The following is a 13256-nucleotide window of genomic DNA, read 5'->3' as shown; positions in this document are numbered from 1 at the left end:
TCTCAGACTTCTTCTAGAACAAAAGTTTGTTTCTTTACAGTTTTCACTTTTCAGTTTTGTTTATCATTTTTAAGTCTGCTGTGTCTGTATTGTTAGTGGAAATAGAAAAAAAACAACAAAAAAACTGGAGGGTGTGCAAGGTTCACATTGAATGGGACAGATCTTTTGAGAAACTCCTTGTGGATGTTACTAAAAAAAAGTAGTAGGTTTTTTTTTTCACTGCTGTGTGTCAATGTTTGACAGACATACAGAAGAAAAGAAAGGCAAACCATCAATTGTGAAGCGATTGAAACGTTTGTTCAGTGGTGAGGACACAAGGAAAAGGTGAGGTCACACTGGAAAGGGCTGGTGCATGGCACTCTCTGACAGTCAGCATTTCTGGCATGTGGACACTTCACACTTTATCGGCCTTTCTTTGCTTGTCAGGCTTTCTTCGACTCCGTTTCAGATCCTATCATCTGTCATTGGCAGGTTAGGGAATTCTGTTTCAGATCTTAACACATGTCATTGGCAGGTTAGGGAATTCTGTTTCAGATCTTAACGTCTGTAAATGGCAGGTTAGCAAACTCAAGGTCAGATCTTAACATCTGAAAATGGCAGGTTAGCGAACTCCAGGTCAGATCTTAACATCTGTAAATGGCAGGTTAGCGAACTCCAACTCGGATCTTAACATCTCTAAATGGCAGGTTAGCAAACTCAAGGTCAGATCTTAACATCTGTAAATGGCAGGTTAGGGAACTCAGGTCAGGCTTTAACATTTATAACTGCCAGGAAAGGAACATCAGTTCAGGTCTTAACATCTGCAGTTGCCAGGTTAGGGAACTCCAGTTGTGGCATAAACATTTGTAATTGGCAGGTATGGAACAGGTTATACCAGTTCAGGTCTTTTTGTTTCCTGTCACTGCTGATATAGAGTAATGGACTCCCGACCAGAACGCTCTCAGTTTAGATTCCATCAGCAGTCTATCATTTTGAGTTTTTTTGGTTTTTTCAGCCTAGCATAGTTTCTACCTAGAGGAGACTGGCAATAGGAATAGATAAGAAGACTTAAAACCTTTAAAATGTCATCCATTCTGTGGATGTGTCTTTGAGAACTGGCTCAAGTTCTGGACTGCTAGGGATGTTTTTGTTTTTCCTCCATGTCAGCATCACCCTCTTGTGGCTGGTTTGCCACATTTCTTCTCTCTCTCCTCTGCCCAGCTGTCAATGGCATGCTTTCTTTCTGAGCAGTGTGCAGCTTCCAGCTCCTGTGTGTACATACTTTGAGATGTGATATGACTGCTTTCTTGCTCAGCATGTTCAAAATCAAGGATACCAAAACTGTTTATCTAGTTTTTCCATCTTTCACCTTAACGTCTATCTGTGCTGTGCTGTGCAGTGCTGCCATGGCGTGATGTACAGAGGCTTTTGTGTGTCTGAATTCTGCTTCCCTGTCTATGAATTAATCATGAAGTTAACCTCTGGGGGGATAGGATTCAGGAGGTTGTGATGGGTGATGTGGAGACCTTCCACCACAGGGAACCAACCAGGTTTGTTGCTGTTGCTGTAAACTACATCTCCCCTATGAGCACATGGAAAAATGTATGGGTTAAGAGTTAATATGTGTACCAATTGAAATAATGAGTTTGCAGTGATTTGACTTCATACATTGGAAAGAACACTTAATGCTAACTACTTCTTTGTGATTGGTTTCTGTCTGTGAGAAACTGTGCAGCATTATTGATGTCTCCTGTTGCTTCATATCAAATGTGCCTCCTGGGTGTTATGAATTCTGGCATATGTGCCACAGATTCTTTTTTCCTTGCAATCTCTTATGCACCTAAACAATAATTGACAGATAGAGTTAGCCTTTGTACATAAAAGTCTGAAATGAAAGAATATGGTTGTTAAGAATACTCTTTTTTTTCTAATCTTTAAAACAGACATATCATCAGCTGTGTTTCAGAAGAATTATGGTCTTACCAAACATTCTTGAGTGTTTTCTGTTGTGCAACAATAGTCTGTTTGTTTAGCCTGTCTATGGTGGTCGTTTTCTCCTATAGAAATGTGTTTAAATACTGTGTGGTGGGAATACAGATTTGCCTCCATTCTTTTAGGTGGTGATGGGTCATTTTCTCCCCAAGAAATGTTTTGAAATACTGTGTGGTGGGAATAAGAATTTACCGTTATTCTGCATGGTGGGAATCAACATAAGCCTTGGTTCTGCTTGGCATAAAGGTTTACCCTGATTCTGCATGGTGGAAGTCAAACATTGGCCTTGGCTCCGCTGCTGGTGGTGGTGGTTGTGGGTTCCACTTTGTCTCCGCTGATCCATATAGAAGGCCTGGTCTCCGGGCGATTCATTGATGAGGGAGTGGTAACACTGCCACTGAGCACAGCTCCATTGAGCACCACTGCCATTGAGCACAGCTCCCACCACTGCCACTGAGCACAGCTCCCACCACTGCCACTGAGCACAGCTCCATTGAGCACCACTGCCACTGAGCACAGCTCCCACCACTGCCACTGAGCACAGCTCCATGAGCACCACTGCCACTGAGCACAGCTCCCACCACTGCCACTGAGCACAGCTCCATGAGCACCACTGCCATTGAGCACAGCTCCCACCACTGCCACTGAGCACAGCTCCATGAGCACCACTGCCATTGAGCACAGCTCCCACCACTGCCACTGAGCACAGCTCCATGAGCACCACTGCCATTGAGCACAGCTCCCACCACTGCCACTGAGCACAGCTCCATGAGCACCACTGCCACTGAGCACAGCTCCCACCACTGCCACTGAGCATAGCTCCATTGAGCACCACTGCCACTGAGCACAGCTCCCACCACTGCCACTGAGCATAGCTCCATTGAGCACCACTGCCACTGAGCACAGCTCCATTGAGCACCACTGCCACTGAGCACAGCTCCCACCACTGCCACTGAGCACAGCTCCATTGAGCACCACTGCCACTGAGCACAGCTCCCACCACTGCCACTGAGCACAGCTCCCACCACTGCCACTGAGCACAGCTCCATTGAGCACCACTGCCACTGAGCACAGCTCCCACCATTGCCACTGAGCACAGCTCCATTGAGCACCACTACCATGAGCATAGTAAAAGTGTGGATGTTTTTCAGGGCGGCAATGTCGGAGGACGGGGTGAACCTGGCAGCTCTGGAGCACCTGCAGGAGATGGGCTTTGGGGAGATGGAGTCCCGCTCCGCCCTGCTGCTCAACAGCAACAACCTGATGGAGGCCTCCATAATGCTGTCCAACATGGCAAGCAGGTGGGTTGTTCTCAGGATTGTTGCTATTCACCGTGTTGATTTCAGCCCTGAAATGGCTCCTTTTGTGGTCAGCTTGTCTCTGAGCAACATTAATTTGATTTCATTTGAATTTTCCTCTTATATTTTAGGGTGTTTTTTGTTTTTTTGGAGGTGATTGGGGGGGAGGAGGGGATGGGGGGAGGGGGGGGGGAGTTGTTGCTGTTCCACCATCCATGCAGTCTGAATATCATCAGTCTGAGTCATCCAGCCACCTGGACCTGCAGGTCCACAACACCAAGTGCTCAGGCTTCAGGGCCAGGGGAAGAGTGACAGTCTCAGACATGCTCTGCACCCACAGTTGTGTGACGCTGCTTTAGGCCTCCCGTCTTGACATAGATCACCAGCTATGTGCGACGCTACTTTAGGCCTCCTGTCTTGACATAGATCACCCGCTATGTGTGACACTACTTTAGGCCTCCCTTCTTGACATAGATCACCAGCTATGTGTGACGCTGCTTTAGGCCTCCCATCTTGACATAGATCACCAGCTATGTGTGACGCTACTTTAGGCCTCCCTTCTTGACATAGATCACCAGCTATGTGTGACACTGCTTTAGGCCTCCCATCTTGACATAGATCACCAGCTATGTGTGACACTGCTTTAGGCCTCCCATCTTGACATAGATCACCAGCTATGTGTGACGCTACTCCAAAGCCTCCCATCTTGACATAGATCACCAGCTATGTGTGACGCTACTCCAAAGCCTCCCATCTTGACACAAATCACCAGCTATGTGTGACGCTACTTTAGGCCTCCCATCTTGACATAGATCACCAGCTATGTGTGACGCTACTTTAGGCCTCCCATCTTGACATAGATCACCAGCTATGTGTGACGTTACTCCAGATCTCCCATCTTGACATAGATCACCAGCTATGTGTGACGCTTCTTTAGGCCTCCTGTCTTGACATAGATCACCAGCTATGTGTGACACTACTTTAGGCCTCCCGTCTTGACATAGATCACCAGCTATGTGTGACGCTACTCCAGACATCCCGTCTTGACATAGATCACCAGCTATGTGTGACGCTTCTTTAGGCCTCCTGTCTTGACATAGATCACCAGCTATGTGTGACACTACTCCAGACCTCCCGTCTTGACATAGATCACCAGCTATGTGTGACGCTTCTTTAGGCCTCCTGTCTTGACATAGATCACCAGCTATGTGTGACGCTACTTTAGGCCTCCTGTCTTGACATAGATCACCAGCTATGTGTGACGCTACTCCAGGCCTCCCATCTTGACATAGATCACCAGCTATGTGTGACGCTACAGGAAGATGTGTTGATGTGGACAAGCATAAGATATACAGGTTATGTCCACATATTCACACACACACACACACACACACACACACACACACACACACACACAAAACAACCAACAACAAAAAGAAAAAAAAAAGAAAAAAAAAGAAAAACAAAAACAAACAAAAAAACCAAAAACAACCAGCATAATATATAACCAAGGTATCATGTATTTTTGTCATTGTTTCTATACTGTGTGTGTGTGTGTGTGTTTCAGCGATGAAGCTACAAACGACTCCAGCACTGCCTCTCAAAGTAAGACACCATTACCAAAAACAAAAGCCAAAAAAGAGTCCAAAGATGCCTCTGAAAAATCACAGAAGGCATCATCCAGTTTTCTAAGAAACCCTTGTAAAGCACCCAGATTTTCAAAACGCCATCTGTCCACCCCCGAGACATTCCAGAGCAAGAAGAGTGAGAGCATCACTCGCAGCATGAGCATGTCACAGACGCAGCCCAACTTATCGGAGGGGTCAGAGAATCCCATCGTGATCGAGTCGTCCAGCTTTCTCCACGCAAAGAGGATGCCTTCACTGGAGGAGGGGTTCCTGGTGATGGTGAGCAGTGCTCTCCCTTCTCTCCACTCCCTCCTCTCCACTTCTCTCCCCCCTCTCCACTTCTCTCTTCACTCCCTTCTCTCCACTTCTCTCCCTTCTCTCCACTTCTCTACCTCCTCTCCACTTCTCTCCCTTCTCTCCACTTCTCTCCCTTCTCTCTTCTCTCCCTCCTCTCCACTTCTCTCCCTCCTCTCCACTTCTCTCCCTTCTCTCCCTTCTCTCTTCTCTCCCTTCTCTCCACTTCTCTCCCTTCTCTCTTCTCTCCCTTCTCCCTTCTCTCCACTTCTCTCCACTTCTCTCCCTTCTCCCTTCTCTCTTCTCTCCCTTCTCCCTTCTCTCCCTTTTCTCTTCTCTCCACTTCTCTCCCTTCCCTCTTCTCTCCACTTCTCTCCCTTCTCTCTTCTCTCCCTTCTCCCTTCTCTCCACTTCTCTCCCTTCTCTCTTCTCTCCACTTCTCTCTTCTCTCCACTTCTCTTCCTTCTCTCTTCTCTCTCTTCTCTCTTCTCTCCACTTCTCTCCCTTCTCTCCCTTCTCTCTTCTCTCCACTTCTCTCCACTTCTCTCCCTTCTCTCTTCTCTCCACTTCTCTCCACTTCTCTCCCTTCTCTCTTCTCTCCACTTCTCTCCCTTCTCTCCCTTCTCTCTTCTCTCCACTTCTCTCCACTTCTCTCCCTTCTCTCTTCTCTCCACTTCTCTCCACTTCTCTCCACTTCTCTCCCTTCTCTCTTCTCTCCACTTCTCTCCACTTCTCTCCCTTCTCTCTTCTCTCCACTTCTCTCCACTTCTCTCCCTTCTCTCTTCTCTCCACCTCTCTACTTCTCTCCCTTCTCTCTTCTCTCCCTTCTCTCTTCTCTCCCTTCTCTCCACTTCTCTTCCTTCTCTCTTCTCTCCACTTCTCTCCACTTCTCTTCCTTCTCTCTTCTCTCCCTCCTCTCCACTTCTCTCCCTTCTCTCTTCTCTCCCTTCTCTCCACTTCTCTCCCTTCTCTCTTCTCTCCCTTCTCTCTTCTCTCCCTTCTCTCCACTTCTCTCCCTTCTCTCTTCTCTCCCTTCTCTCCACTTCTCTCCCTTCTCTCTTCTCTCCCTTCTCTCCACTTCTCTCCCTTCTCTCTTCTCTCCCTTCTCTCCCTGTCAGTGGTGTCTTTTCCTTTCTGTTTGTGTAATGTTGGTATATCAAGCATTCAAGGGACGAGAAATTGTCAGTTCTTTACAAATGATATGGTGTCGCCATCATACTGTGTAATCACACTGGAATACAAATGATACGGTGTCGCCATCATACTGTGTAATCACACTGTGGAATATAAATGATACGGTGTCGCCATCATACTGTGTAATCACACTGTGGAATACAAATGATACGGTGTCGCCATCATACTGTGTAATCACACTGTGGAATATAAATGATATGGTGTCGCCATCATACTGTGTAATCACACTGTGGAATATAAATGATATGGTGTCGCCATCATACTGTGTAATCACACTGTGGAATACAAATGATACGGTGTCGCCATCATACTGTGTAATCACACTGTGGAATATAAATGATATGGTGTCGCCATCATACTGTGTAATCACACTGTGGAGTATAAATGATACGGTGTCGCCATCGTACTGTGTAATCACACTGTGGAATACAAATGATACGGTGTCGCCATCATACTGTGTAATCACACTGTGGAGTATAAATGATACGGTGTCGCCATCATACTGTGTAATCACACTGTGGAATACAAATGATACGGTGTCGCCATCGTACTGTGTAATCACACTGTGGAGTATAAATGATATGGTGTCGCCATCATACTGTGTAATCACACTGTGGAGTATAAATGATACGGTGTCGCCATCATACTGTGTAATCACACTGTGGGACACCATCATACTGTGTAATCACACTGTGGAATATAAATGATACGGTGTCGCCATCATACTGTGTAATCACACTGTGGGACACCATCATACTGTGTAATCACACTGTGGGACACCATCATACTGTGTAATCACACTGTGGAATATAAATGATACGGTGTCGCCATCATACTGTGTAATCACACTGTGGAGTATAAATGATAAGGTGTCGCCATCATACTGTGTAATCACACTGTGGAGTATAAATGATACGGTGTCGCCATCGTACTGTGTAATCACACTGTGGAATACAAATGATATGGTGTCACCATGATACTGTGTAATCACACTGTGGAATACAAATAATCACTGCCTATGTGACATCCAAGTTGATATTTATATTTTCATGTTTAGGTGTGAATTAATTGAATTTCTTCATTTTAAAAGCAAGTCTCGGGGCTTTGGCCTTAATGAATTATGATTCCGATTCTGTTGAATGTCAATGATATGATGTGATTTCATAGATAGATTGATCTCAGTAGTGTGTGTGTGTGTGTGTGCGTGTGTGCATGTTTTTTTTTTTCAATTAATGATGCATAAAAAAAATGAGGTGATTTCACACAGGGCTGTACTTCCTTTCATAAGACAGCCATGTTTCTTTAAGCCAGGATGGTGTGCTGTACTTCCTTTCATAAGACAGCCATGTTTTCTTTAAGCCAGGATGGTGTGCTGTACTTCCTTTCATAAGACAGCCATGTTTCCTTTAGCCAGGATGGTGTGCTGTACTTCCTTTCATAAGACAGACATGTTTCCTTTAGCCAGGATGGTGTGCTGTACTTCCTTTCATAAGACAGCCATGTTTCCTTCAGCCAGGATGGCGTGCTGTACTTCCTTTCATAAGACAGCCATGTTTCCTTTAAGCCAGGATGGCGTGCTGTACTTCCTTTCATAAGACAGCCATGTTTCCTTTAGCCAGGATGGTGTGCTGTACTTCCTTTCATAAGACAGCCATGTTTCCTTCAGCCAGGATGGTGTGCTGTACTTCCTTTCATAAGACAGCCATGTTTCCTTTAAGCCAGGATGGCGTGCTGTACTTCCTTTCATAAGACAGCCATGTTTCCTTCAGCCAGGATCGTGTGACACAGATGCTACCTTTGTGTACATGGTTGGGAAATTCTGATAGACTTTGGAGTTATGTTTTTGTTTGGTTTGCCTTTTTATCATAAAGGTAGTTAGTTACTCCTATAAAGTTAAAAAAAAAATACTTGTCAACCATGGTGACTGTTTCTTTCTCTCCCTCCCCTTCCCCCAAGTCCTCCCCCCCCCCCAGGCCCCCCACCTCCCCTGCCCTTCTGTAGCGGTATGGGGTTATGTCACATATGTTCTTGTGTTCCTCACAGTGTGCACTGTTACACACATTCATTGAATGGTTGCAGCTGTACAGATACGTCCTCCAGAGAGTTCCTACGGTAAATGAGTTCTGCGTTGTCTGCGATCGTTCCCACGTCTTTCATGCCAGTGGAGCCATGTTGATGGTAAACTGAGTTACTCTACTTCGTAGTTGTGTTCTTGTTTGTTTGATGAGTCTGTCATGTTTGTGCTCACACAGCGCAAGTCTATGTGATAACCCTGTGTTTTGATTGTCTGTATGTATGTGTGTATGTGTCCGTAGTTAACTTTAGCGAGTTCATTTTCTCTGGAAATACTTCAGACTGTTGACACTGAATTTGGCTTGAAAACCGTCCTTTTCCATGCTTTCTGATTGTGATGACATTGCACTTCTGGGAAGGGCGCCATCAGTAATAAAGAAGCCAGAAATATTTCCTTTTTTTTTTCAATATCTACCTTCAGCATGCCTGCTGTTTTTGTGTTAGTATACTGTATGGATACATGATAGTATTGGGCAATTACTAGGTGGTTCTGTGCTTTGTGTGTGTGTGTGTGTGTGTGTGTGTGTGTGTGTGTAATCATGTGTGAGAAAATGAGTTTGGAGGAACTGAAATCAGTTGAAACTAGCTTTAGTGTATGTGATAGATAGATTGTCATGAACACGCATGCACTGTACACAGAATGTGATATTGAATCCTATTCCCTGACTGTGTATATCCACCAGTGATTGAGGATTCTCATAACTGTTTTGGTTTGTTTCAGCCTTCAGTTTGCTCACGCGAACTGTGCCTGTTTTCGTTCCAAACTCTTGGGGTGATGGCAGATTCCATGGCCGACATTGCCACTGGAGCTGAAGTCAGTTTTTCCTTTATTTTTTAATGTTTGTTTTTCGTATATTGTCATTTTAAAAAAAATTTTTATTTATGAATAAACCATGGTTTGTTCAGAAGATACAACAGAAAATGACTGTTGAGAATATAAAACTGACAAAGGAGGAAAGTCTGTAGAAATACAAAAACCCAAAAATACAAGGTGGGTGGTGAAATAAGACCAAATTTGACAGGAAAGTTATTTCTGACCATAGGTCCTACTTCTGGGGCTGTGAACAGTGGAATTAGGCAAGACCAAAGATAGTTATGAATATCAGATCAGGTTACGGATATTCACAGAAAAGTGTCACAGTATGCCTGGAGAAGATGAAAGGTCTATAGCGTAGTTTGGAAAAATAGCAGTAGTAGCAGTAATGATAACAACAATAATAACAGCGATGGTAGTCATGGAAATCAAAATGATAATTTGTTGACTAGAGGTGTGTGTGTGTGTGTGTGTGTGTAACTTGCCCGCTACTATGATTTGTCTGTCATTTCTATGATTCAAGCCCAAAGACAACAGCACTACGGCCGAGTTAAGAAAAGCTACGATTTTGCACACCACGAAACTTTAAACACACATGTACACACACACACACACACATGCACACACACAGAGCAAATGGTAAGAAGCGCCACCCACATTCGTCTCTGAAGAATTCGTGACTGAAGATGAACTTTCATAGAATGTGATGTCAATGCTTCCCCCCTCCTCCCCCACCACCACACCTTATTGCTGAGGCTATGTCAGCTGTTGGTGTGGCTCACTTCATTGGAGATATGTCGATTGTCTTTAACTGCATCAACCATTGGTGTGGCTCACTTCATTGGAGATATGTTGATCGGCTTTAACTGCATCAACCATTGGTGTGGCTCACTTCATTGGAGATATGTTGATCGGCTTTAACTGCATCAACCGTTGGTGTGGCTCACTTCATTGGAGATATGTTGATCGGCTTTAACTCATCAACCGTTGGTGTGGCTCACTTCATTGGAGATATGTCGATGGTCTTTAACTGCATCAACTGTTGGTGTGGCTCACTTCATTGGAGATATGTCGATTGTCTTTAACTGCATCAACCATTGGTGTGGCTCACTTCATTGGAGATATGTCGATTGTCTTTAACTGCATCAACTGTTGGTGTGGCTCACTTCATCACCTGATTTCATCACATTTTACCATGCTTACATAGACTCTGGGTGTGTGTGTGTATGTGTGTGTGTGTGTCCAGAAATGAATAACAATGGGACTGTTACACACATGTGTAAGTCACAGTGCATGTGTTTGTAGATGTGTGTGTGTGTGTGTGTGTGTGTGTGTGTGTGTGTGTAAATGAATAGCAATATGATCGTTACATGTGTATGCAGAAATAAATAGCAATGTGATCGTTACGCATGTGTGTGTGTGTGTGCCACAGTGCGTGAGTGTGTAGATGTGTGTATGTGTACATGTTATGTGTGTGCGCATGTATGTTGGTGTGTGTGTGTAGAATGATCGTAACATGTGTGCCATCATGTGGTTATGTGCTGCATGTGTACACAGGTGGTGGACCTGCTGATCACGTTTGCCAAAGCGGCGTGTTTCTCGTCACGCAAAGCCATTATCTTCAGTCCATACCCCAACATCGTGGACCCAGACCACCCGGAGCCAGGAAGACTGGCCCTCTCTGACAGGGTGGGTCACCTGGGAGGGGGTGGGCAGGGGAGTGGAGGACGATGTGTGTGTGTGTGTGTGTGTGTGTGTGTGCTGTGGACCCACACTTCCCTACAACAGACAAACTGGCCATGAATGAGGAGGTGGGTTTCCTCACATGGCCTGTCTCTTTCTTTGGTGTGTTTAATAACAACAATAATAATGAAATATTTCAATAGCTCACACCTCTCATGTCTTTTGCTCTTGGCACTTAGATTTGTTTTGATGTTATGGAAATTGAAAAAGAACATTTAGTCATCCACGACTGATTTCATTGCTGTACTAACATATCAAGTACTACAGGATTGACAACACATGAACTGGAGAAGCAGGGAACAAGTTTTTTTCGCTGTGTCCTAAGTTGTTATTTTGTACACTGTGGTTGGTTTGCAGGTAAAAGATTTCAGGAAATTGGAAACTCTGCTGACGGCACTTCCCCCCATGAAAACTCTGCTGAGCACTTCATGCACCAATCTCCAGAAGACGTTGAACGCTAAGGACAAGTTGCTCTACCCCCTTCTGAACTGGTGGGTACTAGTCATACAAGAATTTGAAGGTTGTTGATGTCAATTGTGTTACCATGAAAGGAAACACGTGTACTGGTCATATAAGCATTTGCTGTGCTGTAACAGTATTGTTTGTCATGTTTGTTTTACATGAATGTAAACACAACTGGTGCATATCGGTCCTACAAGTATTTGTTGTACTGTATTGTGTTATCATGAATGCAAACACAGCTGTTCTTTCTTCAAGAATTTGCTGAAATCTTGTTTATCATGAACCCAGCACAGCTTGTGCAAACGGGTCCTACAATTTGCTGTAGTGCTTTGTGCTATCAGGAATGTGAATACAGTTTTTGTGTACAGGTCCTACAATTTGCTGTAGTGTTTTGTGCTATCAGGAATGTGAATACAGTTTTTGTGTACAGGTCCTACAATTTGCTGTAGTGTTTTGTGCTATCAGCAATGTGAATACAGTTTTTGTGTACAGGCCCCACAACCGTTTGCTGTAGTGTTTTGTGCTATCAGCAATGTGAATACAGTTTTTGTGTACAGGTCCTACAATTTGCTGTAGTGTTTTGTGCTATCAGGAATGTGAATACAGTTTTTGTGTACAGGCCCCACAACCGTTTGCTGTAGTGTTTTTGCTATCAGGAATGTGAATACAGTTTTTTGTACAGGTCCTACAATTTGCTGTAGTGTTTTGTGCTATCAGGAATGTGAGTACAGTTTTTGTGTACAGGTCCTACAATTTGCTGTAGTGTTTTGTGCTATCAGGAATGTGAGTACAGTTTTTTGTACAGGTCCTACAATTTGCTGTAGTGTTTTGTGCTATCAGGAATGTGAGTACAGTTTTTGTGTACAGGTCCTACAATTTGCTGTAGTGTTTTGTGCTATCAGGAATGTGAGTACAGTTTTTTGTACAGGTCCTACAATTTGCTGTAGTGTTTTGTGCTATCAGGAATGTGAGTACAGTTTTTGTGTACAGGTCCTACAATTTGCTGTAGTGTTTTGTGCTATCAGGAATGTGAGTACAGTTTTTTGTACAGGTCCTACAATTTGCTGTAGTGTTTTGTGCTATCAGGAATGTGAGTACAGTTTTTTGTACAGGTCCTACAATTTGCTGTAGTGTTTTGTGCTATCAGGAATGTGAGTACAGTTTTTGTGTACAGGTCCTACAATTTGCTGTAGTGTTTTGTGCTATCAGGAATGTGAATACAGTTTTTGTGTACAGGTCCTACAATTTGCTGTAGTGTTTTGTGCTATCAGGAATGTGAATACAGTTTTTGTGTACAGGCCCCACAACCGTTTGCTGTAGTGTTTTGTGCTATCAGCAATGTGAATACAGTTTTTTGTACAGGTCCTACAACCGTTTGCTGTAGTGTTTTGTGCTATCAGGAATGTGAATACAGTTTTTGTGTACAGGTCCTACAATTTGCTGTAGTGTTTTGTGCTATCAGGAATGTGAATACAGTTTTTGTGTACAGGTCCTACAATTTGCTGTAGTGTTTTGTGCTATCAGGAATGTGAACACAGTTTTTGTGTACAGGTCCCACAACAATTTGCTGTAGTGTATTATCATAAATGCAAACACATCCAGAATGTGTCGAACAAGAATCTGCTGTAGTGTATTATCATAAATGCAAACACAGCTGAACTAGTTCTACAGGAATTTGCTGAACTGTATTATCATGAATGCAAACACAGTTTGTGTATATTGGTCCGACAAGAATTTGCCATACTGATCTGTAAAAAAATGTGGCATTGGTGTCTGCAG

At 44.0% G+C, this 13256-nt stretch overlaps 1 protein-coding gene across 3 annotated transcripts in view; it reads left to right on the top strand.

Annotated features, from left to right (window-relative positions):
- The window catches only part of LOC143282317 (protein mono-ADP-ribosyltransferase PARP6-like), a 54434-nt gene that overhangs the window by 17365 nt on the left and 23813 nt on the right, over positions 1–13256 (top strand). For 2 of the 3 annotated variants that reach the window (XM_076587920.1, XM_076587918.1), the window contains 7 exons: positions 244–324; positions 3123–3272; positions 4837–5176; positions 8465–8563; positions 9180–9272; positions 10830–10961; positions 11373–11506. In XM_076587920.1, the coding sequence (XP_076444035.1) occupies positions 244–324; positions 3123–3272; positions 4837–5176; positions 8465–8563; positions 9180–9272; positions 10830–10961; positions 11373–11506 (1029 nt within the window). The remainder of the gene's footprint in view (positions 1–243; positions 325–3122; positions 3273–4836; positions 5177–8464; positions 8564–9179; positions 9273–10829; positions 10962–11372; positions 11507–13256) is intronic. The other variant, XM_076587919.1, reaches the window with a different exon arrangement.

This window comes from Babylonia areolata, chromosome 5 (assembly GCF_041734735.1).
Source record: "Babylonia areolata isolate BAREFJ2019XMU chromosome 5, ASM4173473v1, whole genome shotgun sequence".
Taxonomy (NCBI): domain Eukaryota; kingdom Metazoa; phylum Mollusca; class Gastropoda; order Neogastropoda; family Buccinidae; genus Babylonia; species Babylonia areolata.
The sequence above is the reverse complement of the archived record's forward strand: the minus strand, read 5'-3'. Positions and strand labels throughout refer to the sequence as shown.